This window comes from Mus musculus, chromosome 2 (assembly GCF_000001635.26).
Source record: "Mus musculus strain C57BL/6J chromosome 2, GRCm38.p6 C57BL/6J".
Lineage (NCBI taxonomy): Eukaryota > Metazoa > Chordata > Mammalia > Rodentia > Muridae > Mus > Mus musculus.
Genome location: NC_000068.7, coordinates 161,709,913 through 161,723,309, shown reverse-complemented (window position 1 = coordinate 161,723,309; position 13,397 = coordinate 161,709,913). Strand labels below are relative to the sequence as shown.

Here is a 13,397-nt window from a genome sequence, read left to right as displayed (position 1 = left end):
TACACTTGACATTCATTGCTTTTCAAGAAAAGAAAAAGTTAGAGGCATTCCACATTCTGGCCTCCTATTTCTTTACTTGCTCACAAATTGTCATCCATGGTTGTTTATACACATAAATGCACCAAGCAGATCCTTTGCAAAGAGATATGAGTCTCAAACCCTCCAGTTATAAACCACCACATGGGGAAATTAGGTGATGGAGAAGAAAGGAAGATGTTTCCACCTCTTCTTCAAATGGGTTAGTCAGGATAAGATAAGCTTTGTTGCAATAACAAATTATAACCAAAGATCAGTAGCTTAATACCATAAATGCTTGGGTCTTTTGTTTCTTTGTTTGTTTTGCTATGTCATCTAGAGCATGGTTGATCACTGCAGGGGAATAGAAACTCCATAGGGAGTAACCTTGATCTTAAATATCTCACTTAGACATGACTGACTAATGTTTTCACTCCATGCCCTTGATAAGAACTACTACCTGATACAGCCTAACTTCAAGGTGACTTAGTGTCTTCTATACATCTCAGAAGTAAGCAGGACTGGTGAGCAGTATTATTTCTGGTTCTGTGTACATCTCCTATTTCCATTTCCTTACTGAGATCCATAAGCCACACCTCTCTTCTCCTTCTCCACTCACAGGAAAAGTACCTTTTTGTCCCTGTGCTCTTATCCTTGCTAGCAGACCTTTCCTGCAGAGCTGTATCCCTGGAGGGCAAAGTGAGGGGTCTCCTCTGGGCCCTGTCAGCTAAACTAAGTAATGTTCTGTTTTCCTTAAAAAAGGTTTTGTGAGATACCCATTGTTACTTCCACTATTTGGGTAAAGAGGCTGACTTAGAAGTAGATGTAATTTTCCAAGTGACACGGCTGGTAAATGGAAAATACGGAGCCAGGGTTTTATGTACACAGTTAGCTTGTATTATTTGTGTATTAAGTAAAATTTCATATTGTTATGTGGCCCTGTATTCTCTAGAGGTTACTAAGTTCTTCTTTGGGTTTGTATAGCATTAGATTCTAGGCAGGAAAAGAGACTTAACTGATCTGAATCTCAATTCCAGTATGCATAGACTGATAATACCAATGCCCTGACCTAATATAAGAACATAACCCAGTAGTGCACACCAAATGCTCTGTGTAGCTCCCAGCATGTAATAAACACTCAGCAAATAGTGTGCACCAGAAGAGCTAACAAACACACACCAATATACTGAAAGACAACTAAGATGAAGATGATCCCACCATGCTCTTGGAATAAGAAGGGAAATTCAAAATAAACAAACAAGCAAACAAAGAAACAAACAAAAACATAGAACAAGCTTTCTCAAAGTGTATTATAACCAAAAATCAGTAGCTTAATACCATAAATGCTTGAGTCTTTTGTTTCTTTGTTTGTTTTGCCATGTCATCTAGAGCATGGTTGATCACTGCAGGGGAATAGAAACCCCATAGGGAGTAACCTTGATCTTAAATATCTCACTTAGACATGACTAATGGGCACAAAACCAAGCTTGGAAACAGGAGAGAAAATCATCACAGTGAATGGTCTTGGGTTGGCAAGGTTTCAAGTCAAAGAAGTAGATAGGCAGATCATCAGAGGAATGGTGCTCATGTACCGTGTTAGGGATGGTTAGGAACAGTCCTGGGGTGGAGAAAAAGCACTAGGGAGTGACAGCTGCCTCAGCATTAAACAAGCCTTCTTGCTCTCTGAGTCCCAGCACCCATATCAGGTGGCCCACAACCACCTTCAGTGACAGAGCCAAGGGGATGTGAGGCCTCTGGCCTCCACGGGCACCTGCACTTGTGCACACAGACCTCTCATATAAACAAGTAATTTAAAATAGCAAAAATAATTTAAAATAAGAAAAAGAAAGAAACAGGAGTATCATGCAAAGCCACTTTAAATAAAGCCTTGTGGTGGTTCGTTCTCTCTCTCTCTCTCTCCCTCCCTCCCTCCCTCCCTCCCTCCCTCCCTCCCTCCCTGCCCCCTCCCCCTCCCTCTTTCCGCCATCTCTTAAGACAGTAAGAGTGCCGGCTGGGAGTGCTTAAGCAGACCCCTTTTATAGTAGAGTACCCTAGATGCAGCCTAGACAGTGGATGGAGAAGATGGACTGAGGCAGGAGCCAAGCTTCAGAAAGAACCATTAGGAGTTTGCTGAAGGAGGCCATGTAGAGTATGGGTCATGTCTCTCCCCAGCCTTTTGTTTCCTTTACTGAATGTGAGGTCATCAGAGCCTCGTCTTACCTGCCTCTTGGGTCTGGGAAGCAAACAGACTCATAGAAAGCAGTCACTTAGAACAGAGGTTAGCAAACTTTCCTATAAAAGGTGAAGTAGTGAGTATTTTCAATTTTGTAGGCCTCAAGGTATTTCTCATACTTACTAGCTTTGTCACCAAAACACACACACACACACACACAAAGCAATCGTAGAGATACTTACAAGTATATTTATATTAAAATAAAACTCTGGGGAGGAAAGATTTGAGTGTATATAATGATATAGTGTTCATAGATGTTATGGTTTTATCTCTTTCCTGGGATAAAAACACTCTGGCCCAAAGCAAGTAGGGGCAGAGATTTGTCTCAACTTATAGATTACAGTTCATCATGGTGGAAAGCTAAAGCAGGAACTTGAAGCAGAAATCATGGAAGAAATGCTGCTTGCTAGCAGGCTCACAGGTTCATGCTTAGCCACCATTCTGATATATCCCAAGACCACTTGCCTAAAGGCGGCACTGCCCACAGTGGGCTGGGCCTCCTACATCTAAACAATCAAGACACTCCACCCCCCAACACACAGAGAGACATGCTTGTAGCCTGTTCTAATCTGAACAATCCCTCAGTCGAGACTCCTTTCTCAGCTGCCACGCCAAAGTTGACAGTTAAAGCTAACTAGAACACCATAGCACCAAATACTAGTCATGTTTTCTTAACCATTGGAAAAAGGTCAAAGAATCATTCTTATTTTATACCTACACAAGAAATAACATAGATACCAGACTTGGCTCACAAACTAACCACTGACTTAGCAAGTGTTTTGAAAAGGACAAAATGTCATTCTTTCAGGAAGGAGAGTTATGATCACTGTGCATAGGTAGTTAATTTTTATACTTGTCCATTGTTGGTCAAGCTTGACCCTTGTTTCATTTTTGAAATGATGTATTTTTTTGTTTATCATTTGGTCAGAGACATTCCATCACTCTCAATATTCTGCATAAGGATCTTATGCAGTTTTGCTGATAAATGACTAGGGAACATTGTCGTCTGTCACTAAGGGTGTAACACTTGCTGGGATTTTGTGTCACTTTATTTAGAAACTTGGAGGGACAGGGACATTAAAGATAGACAAACTAGGCTTTAAATACAGCCTCTGCTAGTTACTGTTTTTGTGACCTTGAACAACTTGTAAAAATTCTGAGTCACCATTTATTCATTAATTCATTCTTTTACACAACAAATATTCATTGAGTACCGACTATATGCCAGGTGCAACAGAAGGCCACAGAAATGTATCAGTCAATGGGACAGAGCATCTACCATCAAGGAGACTACACAGTTAAGGAGAAGGCATACACTCACAATGCAGGGGCTGCTGCGATGAGAAGGGAATGTTAGGATGTGGTGGAAAGACAGAGGATGCACATCTTCCCCTTGAGAGAAGTTCCAAGCTGATTCTTGAAAGGTTAGCAGTTATCTGCCAGGGGAAGCAGCAAGAAGGAATACATGCCATTCAAATGACTGTTCCAGTATCTTAGTTAAGGTTTTACTGCTGTGAACAGACACCATGACCAAAGCAACTCTTATAAGGACATTTAATTGGGGCTGGCTTACAGGTTGAGTGGTTCAGTCCCTTATCATCAAATTGGGAACATGACAGCATCCAGGCAGGCATGGTACAGGAGGTTCTACATCTTCATCTGAAAGCTGTTAGCAGAGTAATGGCTTACAGGCATCGAGGATGAGGGTCTGAAAGCCCACACCCACAGTGACACACCTACTCCGATAAGGCCACACCTACTCCAACAGGGCCACACCTTCTACTGGTGCCACTCCCTGGGCCAAGCATGCACAAACCAATGCACAGGCATGCTCTATAGACAAGACAGCAGGGGCTGTTCATCATGGGAACAGGGTTATATGCTGGTAGCAGTGCAGAGAAGAAGATGGAAAGGAGTGAATCAGGCAAGGAAAGATATGAACTCATTGAGATGGTCTGTGACCATCAGGGGTTTGAGGTTTACTTTTGAGGTCAGTGAGGGTGATAGTGTGTTTCGCTCAAATGGCAGGAACTTGGTGGGAGAGAAGTAAGAACAGAGATGGTGGGCCCATGTGAGGCTGTGTAAATGAGTGGCTGGAGAAAGTGCCAGTGAGACAGGAGAGAGGAGGAAATCTGGAAGAGCTTGTCTAGAGTAGAATCAGTAAGAGCTGGTAACCAGTGATAAATGGGAAGCTAGGTAGAAGAAGGGTAGAAGGTAAGCACCCTGACTAATAGGGGTGAAAGGTAGTCACCCAGGTTTCTACAAAGAGAAGCTATTTGGGTGGTGTACCATTTACAAAGAAAAGAAAGACTGAGGGTGATGCAGTTTGACTGGGGAAGTGACAGGTCCATTTGTAATACCACCGACCTTTCTGCTTGTCCTATGTCTTAGGAACACTGTACTCGAGGTACTTGGCAGAAGACTTGGCATGTCATGGGTGCTTGATAAATGGTGACACTTACTCTTTTTTCATTTATAAAAATCTGTTTCAGCCTCAGTTTTGGTAAATTGCGGTGTTCTCTCATTCAGTGCGAGCTCTTTAGAGCCACAAGAGTTATGGTCTTGCTCATTGTACCACACGTTTTCATGTGTGTTTCTTTCTCTCCTTCTCTTCTGCATGCTGCCTGGGGATTGGCTTCCTTGTGGTCAGCACCAATGGGCAGCGCCCAGGTGACCCCGGGGACTCCACTCTGCCTCCTCACCACAGGTGATCATCAGAGCCCTGGGCAAGAGGGAGGGGACTGGTAATGGCCCGAGCTCTGTGGGTTCTCCAGGCCAGCTGTACCAGAGCTGAACTGACGGCTCCTTCATCACATCTTCCCACCCACTACCTGCCCAGTCACCGATTCATCCATCTAACCACCATTACCTTCTCGTACCTATTCATACATCCCTCTATTCATCCACTACCCCATCTTACCAAGGTTTAATAAATACGTACTATGTACCAGGCATTGTTCTAAATATTGAGGAACACAATAACAAGCAAAAGAGACAAATTCTGATATCTTAGCTCACCGATCAAAAGACTCTAGAAATAAATGTACAATTTTCCCTAATACTAAGGAGAGATGCATATGATATTCAAAATGTACACACACACACTTAACATATACATACACATATATATATACACACTACATAAACACACCACACACATATACATACACATACCACATATACACAGACACAAAGACACATACACATGCACCACACACACAGACACATATACCAACATATATACATATATATCCCAAACACACAGAGAGACACTTATACACATACACTATACATACACACATACACCCACATATGCACACAGAAACCACATACATACAGAAATACACATACATAGAGACATGTACACATACACACACATGTACATACATACCACACACATATCTACACACACAGAGACACACATATATACACACACATACACACACAAAGATACACATATACACAGACACTATACATAAGCACATACACACACACCATGCACACACAGACATATACATGCATATACTATACACACACAAACATACACTCACATATACATGTACACACACACCCTACACACATACATTCACATACACACACATATACACATACAAACACACACACCACACAGACACACACATACACACCACACACAGATGCACACACATACATGCACACACATACACATACACACACACACACACCACACCACACAAAAGCCAATTGAGTTGTGGTCTGTGGGTGGGAGAAAGCTGACCAACAGATCTGTTTTCTAAGGAATGAGTAGGTTGGACCCACAACCTCAGCTCTACTGTTGGCCCTGGTACATCCTTTAAATGTGACTAGGCCCATATTTCCTTTCTGTTAAGAAAGAATAATAATACTTGTTTCTTAGGGAACATTATTGGCATTAGGGACTCTACAGAGTCAGATTCTTCTGAGACTGCATTCTAAACTAAACAAGATAATAAATGTCAAAGAAGCTGGAATAGAAGTGCCCAGCCTAGTGTAAGTATTTGCTTGGTGTAAATGAGAGCCTTTGTTTCTTCAAATGCAGCATAGGTAGAGTTTGTTACAAATAAATAGACATAGTTATTCAAAAGATACAGAGTCCACCCACCAGAAGTCAATGCCCATTCAATACATGGAGAAGAAAGGTAACCTGAAACCATGCCTCTCTTTCCTCCATTAGGGATCTCCTTCTAACCAATGGAAGACTTTACAAGGGCTTTCACGCATTTGCCCACCATTGTTCGCAACTAAGGTTTTGCCTGTTGAGATCACTGACTGGTCAGTCTATAGTGATGGGAAATAACTATATGGGTCAGTATAGCAGGCAAGGATGACATAAGCCCTATTCCCTTTACCCCTTCCCTAACTCAAGCATCATACTGACCCTGTGATGGAGATTCAGGCACATATTGTTCATTGCGAGATGTGCTTAGACAAAAAGGAGAAATAGACAGGAAAAGACAAAGGACATTGTGTAGCCCGAGTTAGTCAGAGCCCTGCGACATCTCAGGAATGTTAATTGTTCCACAGGTTGAGCCCATGTGCTAATTACCATAGGTTGCCATGGGTGTTACACAGCCTTCTACAGAAATGGATTCCTTCTTGAAAGTAGGAGATATCTATGAGCCATTTACAGCTAGTATCTACAGTAGCTGGGACTAAACACATCAATCAAATAAAGGAGATTTGGACAGAACCCCAGTAGCATCCACGTGGGCCTGTTTTGGCCACAGTTTTGTATTGCTTTAAAGCACCACATTTCAGTGTGTCCCTGGCAACCCTGTGAGCATCTCATCTTAGCCACCCCTTGATTATAGAAACATTACATACTGGGCAGGCTTATTTTACCTGGGAAACCAAGTATCATGGTTACTTCATGCTGTCCTATTAAAGATTCAAGTTAATAACCTCAACGAATGCCCTGAACATTGGGAGTGCATAGTAGGTCTTCACAAAATGCCAGTTACCACCCTCCTCTAGAACAGGCCCACCAGACTCACCTTCCCTCAAGAGAGGCAGAAGTCATGAATAGACACAGGGGAGCATGCAGAAAGATGACAAGAGGAAAGCGACTCTCACCGCTGTCCCCAACTGGATTTATGGAGAAACAGAACCTCCCTGGAGTGTGCACGAGCAATTCCACCTATGCTTCCATTGTTCTCTGGGCTCTATTCAAGTCGAGCCGTGAGATTATGTTTTCTTCAAACAGAGCCAATCCCATATCAGGCACATTTGTTTTTACCTCTCGCCTTCTGAGGCATCTGAATGTTCCTTCTCTGACAGGTTTATTTTATTGTGCTCCATTTATTTCTACCCGTTTCCCAGCTTTGCTTGATAGGTGAGGTGCTGTGAGATTTTTTTTCCCCCTCAGAGCAGGCTGTCCCTTTCAATGGCTTTTGTTAATGTCCATTCCCTGGTGGCAATAATAGCTGATGTAAATAATAACTGCCTGGGTCTGAATGATGGGGATATTGGACTATATGTTCAGATGGCTGTTTCCATAGCAGCTCCAGCATGGAGATACGCACAGCCATGTGAGGTAGCATGCATGGCTCAACCTTAGCAATGGATGGAGCCTGATTACAGCTCTCAACTCTGCCACTCTACGGTCTGGTGGTCTGGGGAAGTTACTCTTTATTGAACCTCCTCTCCTCACGTAGAGAGGAATCACACCCAATGCCAGGTTAATAAAAAGAACTGAGCTTTGTGCTTGAGGGTCACTGGCCAGCTACTTCTTCAGGTGTCCCTGAACCATTAGCCTTCTTCTTGAGGAAATCCTGCTCTATACCAAGGCTTCTGACCTTGGCATGGTTGACACCTGAGGCTAGATCATTTTCTATGGCTGAGGTCCAAACTGTCCATTGTAAGATGTTTAGAGAACTCCATTCTTTACCCACTAGATACCATTAGAATGTCAACCCCAATTGTCACAACCAAATATATCCAGGCAGTCTCAAATGTCCCCTAAGGGACAAACTAACCCTCTAGAAATAGCTTTTAAAAGCTTCAGAGCAGCACTGTTCAATAAAAATAAAATTTTCGGTGGATATAATTTCTAATTTTGAAGTCCCATTATGAAAATAAAAGAAACTTGAAATTAACTTGAATAATATAATTTATTTCATTAAACATGCCCAAATACCATTTAATAAGTAATCAATATTTTATAAAACCATTAAATGGAAGATAGTTCACATTTTCATTTTTGTACTGTCTGATATCTGCTATTTTTTACACTTAAAGCATGTCTCAGTTCAGATGCAATGCTTTCAAACAGTTAAAAATGAAAGAAATACTAAAGTGATAAAAAAATTATGGATAGAGGAGATAACTTAGTCAATAAAGAGCCTGCCATGCAAGTATAAGGACTTGAATTGGTGTCCCCGGGATGGAGATGAAAAGATGTTTGGAGGAGCACACTCCTATAATCCCAGCTCTGGGGCCAGCTAGACTTGCTGAATCTGGAACTTCAAATTCAACAAAAAACCCTGTCTCAAACCAATAAAATTAACCACAACTGGGGAACACACCAGCATCAACCTCCATACTCATATGCATTAAACAAACCCATATAACTGTACACTTCACATACACACATACACACACACACACACACACACACAGAGAGAGAGAGAGAGAGAGAGAGAGAGAGAGAGAGAGAGAGAGAGAGAGAGAGAGAGAGAGAGAGAGAGGAATTTATGCAGCAAGTAAACATTCTTTTCATTGCCTCCATCTTAATTTTTTAAATAATTGAAATAAAATAATCTTAAAATTCAGTTTCCTGACCCTATTTCAAATATAGGATGGTACACACACACACATGGCTTAGTGAATACAATTTGGACAGTGCAAATAGAGAGGTGAAATGTCCCTTTATCATCTTGGCCCCTGCTTAGGGAACATAGGAGCAAATGGACAGAGTCTACGCTCTACAATTACTCCCCTCCTTTCTGCCACACCCAAGGGGATGTCTCTCCATGTCCAGCAATGAGGTGAACGCCTTCCAGACCAAGACTGGACAGTTTTCTCTAGAAGCCTGACCTGAAGCAACAAAGGACAAGTAACCCCTGAATTAACACTTCACCTGCAAGACTTCAATCTAGTCCAGCCCTCGTCTGAAAGAGCGCCTCATCCCTTTGCCCTTCTCTATCTCAGCCAGGCCTCTCTGCCTCTAGACCTAATGGAACATGGGCCGTGTCCAGCCATAGGCCAGCATGAATGAATTAAAGGTGATCCCTGATAACACTTTGCTCTGGCTGCCTTGGCCATGTTCATTGCCTGTTGTTAATTTTTCCACAAGAAGGACTTTAGCCCAAGCCTTCTTCTGAAGCCCAGAATGTATTTGTTAAAACTGGGGACCTTGATAAAAGCACCCAAACTTTTATGCAGTCCAGATTCCTCACTTATGAAGTCAAGCAGATGAATTCCAGCCTGGCTAGAGAAACGGGTGTAATCCTAGCCAAGCTTCAAGGCTGGTAGGGTACTGGTTAGACCTCTTGTAGGCTTCATTTGTTTTTTTTGTTTTTGTTTTTGTGTGTGTGTGTGTGTATCTCATGCTAAGGCTATTACTATTGTTCCTTAATTGGGGCCTTGCTATGTGACAAGATTCAGGTTCTAATAATACTCACTGGGAGGCTCAGCTGCATTCCTTGGAATGATATTTCATGAACATCCTAAACCCAGATACAGAGAACTGCGGGCTTCAGCACAAGTCTATGTGGGCAGAAAGAGGACAAGGAGACAGATCAGCAACCTCCCAGAGTCACTGACTAGACCCCACAGCCTCGGGAGCCCGGAAGGCATGACAGCTCCCCCATGGAGCTTGTGGCTCTGGTGGCAGTAAACAGATGGTGTGAGTGTAGCGGCTAGAAGCAGAGCTGGGTGAAGCTGTAAGCTGAACACTCACCACTCTTGGTGAGGTTTGGTGGGGAGAGGAGGGGCAGGCTCTGGGGCAATCTCAGCCTTGAAGACAGGCCACAGAGAAGTAGCAGTTTTAGGGGCAGATGATATCAAGGAAGTCTGACAGTGTGATAAGAAGAAGAGTAAAATGAATAATGGATGTCCCATGCTTCCTACATGTTATAGGAAAATCCTCAGTGTTTTGCTTTTTTAGCACATGTAAAATTCCCTAAATCTCTACCAAGTCAAGTGATTTTCTGATTTTACAGATCAGACCTCTAAAGTGTAGGCAGCTGGAAAAAAAAATCACAGAATTTGGAAAGGATGGCACCAGAATTCAAACCCAGGTCTCTCTAGGCCATCTTCATGTTTATTTGTCACACTGCCTGCCCATAGCCAACTTTAGTAAGTACCTAGGATGAGCCAAGCACTGGAAGATGCCATAGCAGAGTGACTTAGGACTGTGCCGCATGAAAAGCCACGTGATTTCAGAGTGGTTGATCTATTTCTTTATCAGCAGAACAGAAATGTCAACATTGACTGCTGTAAAGAGAGAAGGAAGATGATCATTACCTTAGGCGCATCTTGGTGTTATTAAAACCTAAACCCATTTTATAGATAAAGAAACAGAGACGCAGAAAGAGCCAGGCAAAGAGTCAAGCTATCCAGTGGCCAGACAACAGCTATCATCTCTGCAACAAGTGAAAAAAAGGAAGGTCGATGCTCACCATCAGGGCCTCGGACTAGAAGCCTCTGAAGAGCCAATCAGAATCTATAAATCCAGGCACATAATGAAACTGTTATCTAGCTTAAATGCTGGGTCCAATGTTATACCAAGCTCAGCTTCTGTGACAACCCAGAGCAAGAGGTGAGGACAAAGTGCTAAGGGGATATAATACTAAGATCCCTTCAGTCTCACACCCCTCCATTCAGATGGGTTCTTAGTTGGTCACGGGATAAACCTGGGCCATGCCTGCAGTTTAAAGGCAGAGATCTCAGTAGCAGGTCAGGGATGGCAGATACACAGGACCTCTTATAGCTCTGCCCTCAGGTCACTCATGTGACTACAGGCTGATTCTATATAGAAAGGGCTACTACAGAACTTGAACCAGATAACTGTCTGTATCCATGGTCCATTCAAAGTATGGCAAGACACAAGGCCGTTGGCCCATCATTCTGGCTGTTATTCTCTGTTACCAGCCTCTCAACTGAGTCAGTATATTTTGTCCAGATGAGTCAACTCACATTCTGTAAAGAGTTCTACCCAGTAGCACCCAAATGCGTATTCTGCCTTCCAAATGGCCGTTAGTTGGGGAACCTCTGTGGCTGAGGTTTTCATAGCTCCCACTTTCACTCCTGGGATATTTATTCCCTTTAGGCCAAGAAGAAGTCAAGCCACCGTCTTGAATTCAAACTGCCACCAAACTCATATTCAGAAACCCAGTGTTATCCGTCTCCTCTCTCCTTCCCCATCTTTGCTATGTAATCTGCCATCACATCTGGCTGATTCTGCCTCCAGAATCACTCCCTCTTCCTTCTCTGCAGTGCTCATGTCCGAGACTACTGAAGTCTTACTCATTAGTGCTACAGCTTCCTAGTTGGTAGGGCTGTCTTCACATTTCTCCTCTTCCGGTGTGTCCTCCCCACTGATGCCCAAGTGATCCTTTAGATAAAAGCGGTCCTTCAAATAGAAGAGTTTTGTCCTGATTAACACCTGCCGGAAGCTTCCATTGTGCTGCAGGATAGCCAGCCTGCTTCTGCCGTCTTCATCCATCCCTCCAGGTTCCTCCTTTATGTTATTTATCTGATCACATGAGCACTTGCCTTTCTCACCTCCTGCCTTCCTTTGCTGGGATGTCTCCCTTCTGTGGTCTAGCTTGCTAACATGAAGGAGCTCTGAAAAAGCCTACTGTCTCATGCTGAAGCTACAGGCAATAGCCAGCTGCCTTTAGCCAGGAGGAAGGGCTCTACTGAACTTGGCACTCACCCATAGCATCAGCTTGTCTTGAATCTGCTTGGGTTTTGTCAACCTTTCCCCCTTCCCAGCAACTATGCAGGTGGTTTGGTAAGAGGTTAATACTGTTAGAGCATGCATGAGGCACATTGCACTGTGTCTGTCCTCCTGTCTTTCCTTCTTCCTCTGTACAGTGATGTCTTAGATAGCATCCCTAATGTGTCTTTTTCCAATTTTGTGAGGGCTATTGTGAGTGGACACTGGTTTTCCAGCCTACTAGGAACTCTACCTGGCCCCTTCTACCAAATGTGCTGGGCCTGGGCCTGCTGAAACTAATGTCTGCCCTGGCTTTGCATGGGGCTGGCACAGAAAAAGTCAGATATGAACAGGATCATGAGAGAGACATGATACGTCAGCATGACCAGCATACTCTACTCTCCTCAGCCCACCATCTCTACTAGGAGAGGAGTTATAGTCCCACCCAACCTTTGAGGAAGGTGATGGATCTATGTTAGTCCGATATGAACTGATTCAGTGTTTCCATTCAGAAAAAAAAAAAAAAAAAAAGCCACGATGTAAAGGCTAGAAAAAAAGCAAACACATTCCTGGTAGATTTGGCTGCAATCTCAACAATCGCTGCCCTGCTCCTTGCTGGTTTATTACCCTCGCTTGCCTTAGTTGAGCTAATCTGAATTCCACGCTGCATGTTTTCCAGCTCCTCTCTGATCCTGCCCACACTTCCTCTAATCCCCACCATAGATTTCTCCCTCCCTTCCAGGTACCTTCCCTCTTTTCCTGGCCCCCTGATAACCCACTCAAAACTGCATGTTGTAGAGGCATGATTTGGACTAAGCTGCCCCAGCTGGGCAGATCTTTGTCTCCTTTCCCGCATTCTGCCCCCTCTGAGTCAGGTAACACACTCATCCCTTGAGGGATCAATTTATCTGGAGTTGTTTAGAAAAAAGCTGAACTTGTTTTTGAATAAGAGCCTCGGGGAGCCTCAGTCCCCAGTGCTCCCTGCTATGTTATTCAGACAGAAAGCCAGGACATGTCCTTCCCAAAGGCCTACGTTCAGTTCAGACTTTGTCTGAGCAAGAAACTCTCTTTTCTAGCATGCTGTCTGTGGGCCATGACCTCAGGCATTGTTTACCCTTTGCTTAGTGAATTTCTAAGATCCTCATCCTGTCTTTATCCCTTCCTGGGCTGCTTGTAACATCATGACTCAACTAAGTTGTATGTCAAATTTTGTCTCTCAACAGATATGTTGAAGTGGCAACCCCGAGT

The 13,397-nt window shown here is 43.3% G+C and overlaps 1 protein-coding gene across 17 annotated transcripts in view; it reads left to right on the top strand.

Annotated features, from left to right (window-relative positions):
* Window positions 1-13,397, top strand: part of Ptprt (protein tyrosine phosphatase, receptor type, T) — a 1,139,160-nt gene that overhangs the window by 937,838 nt on the left and 187,925 nt on the right. For 9 of the 17 annotated variants that reach the window (XM_017316598.2, XM_017316592.2, XM_017316597.2 and 6 more), the window contains exon 14: window positions 4,899-4,955. The exons of the other annotated variants lie outside the window; for them this stretch is intronic. In XM_017316598.2, the coding sequence (XP_017172087.1) occupies window positions 4,899-4,955 (57 nt within the window). The remainder of the gene's footprint in view (window positions 1-4,898; window positions 4,956-13,397) is intronic. 17 annotated transcript variants of the gene reach the window in all.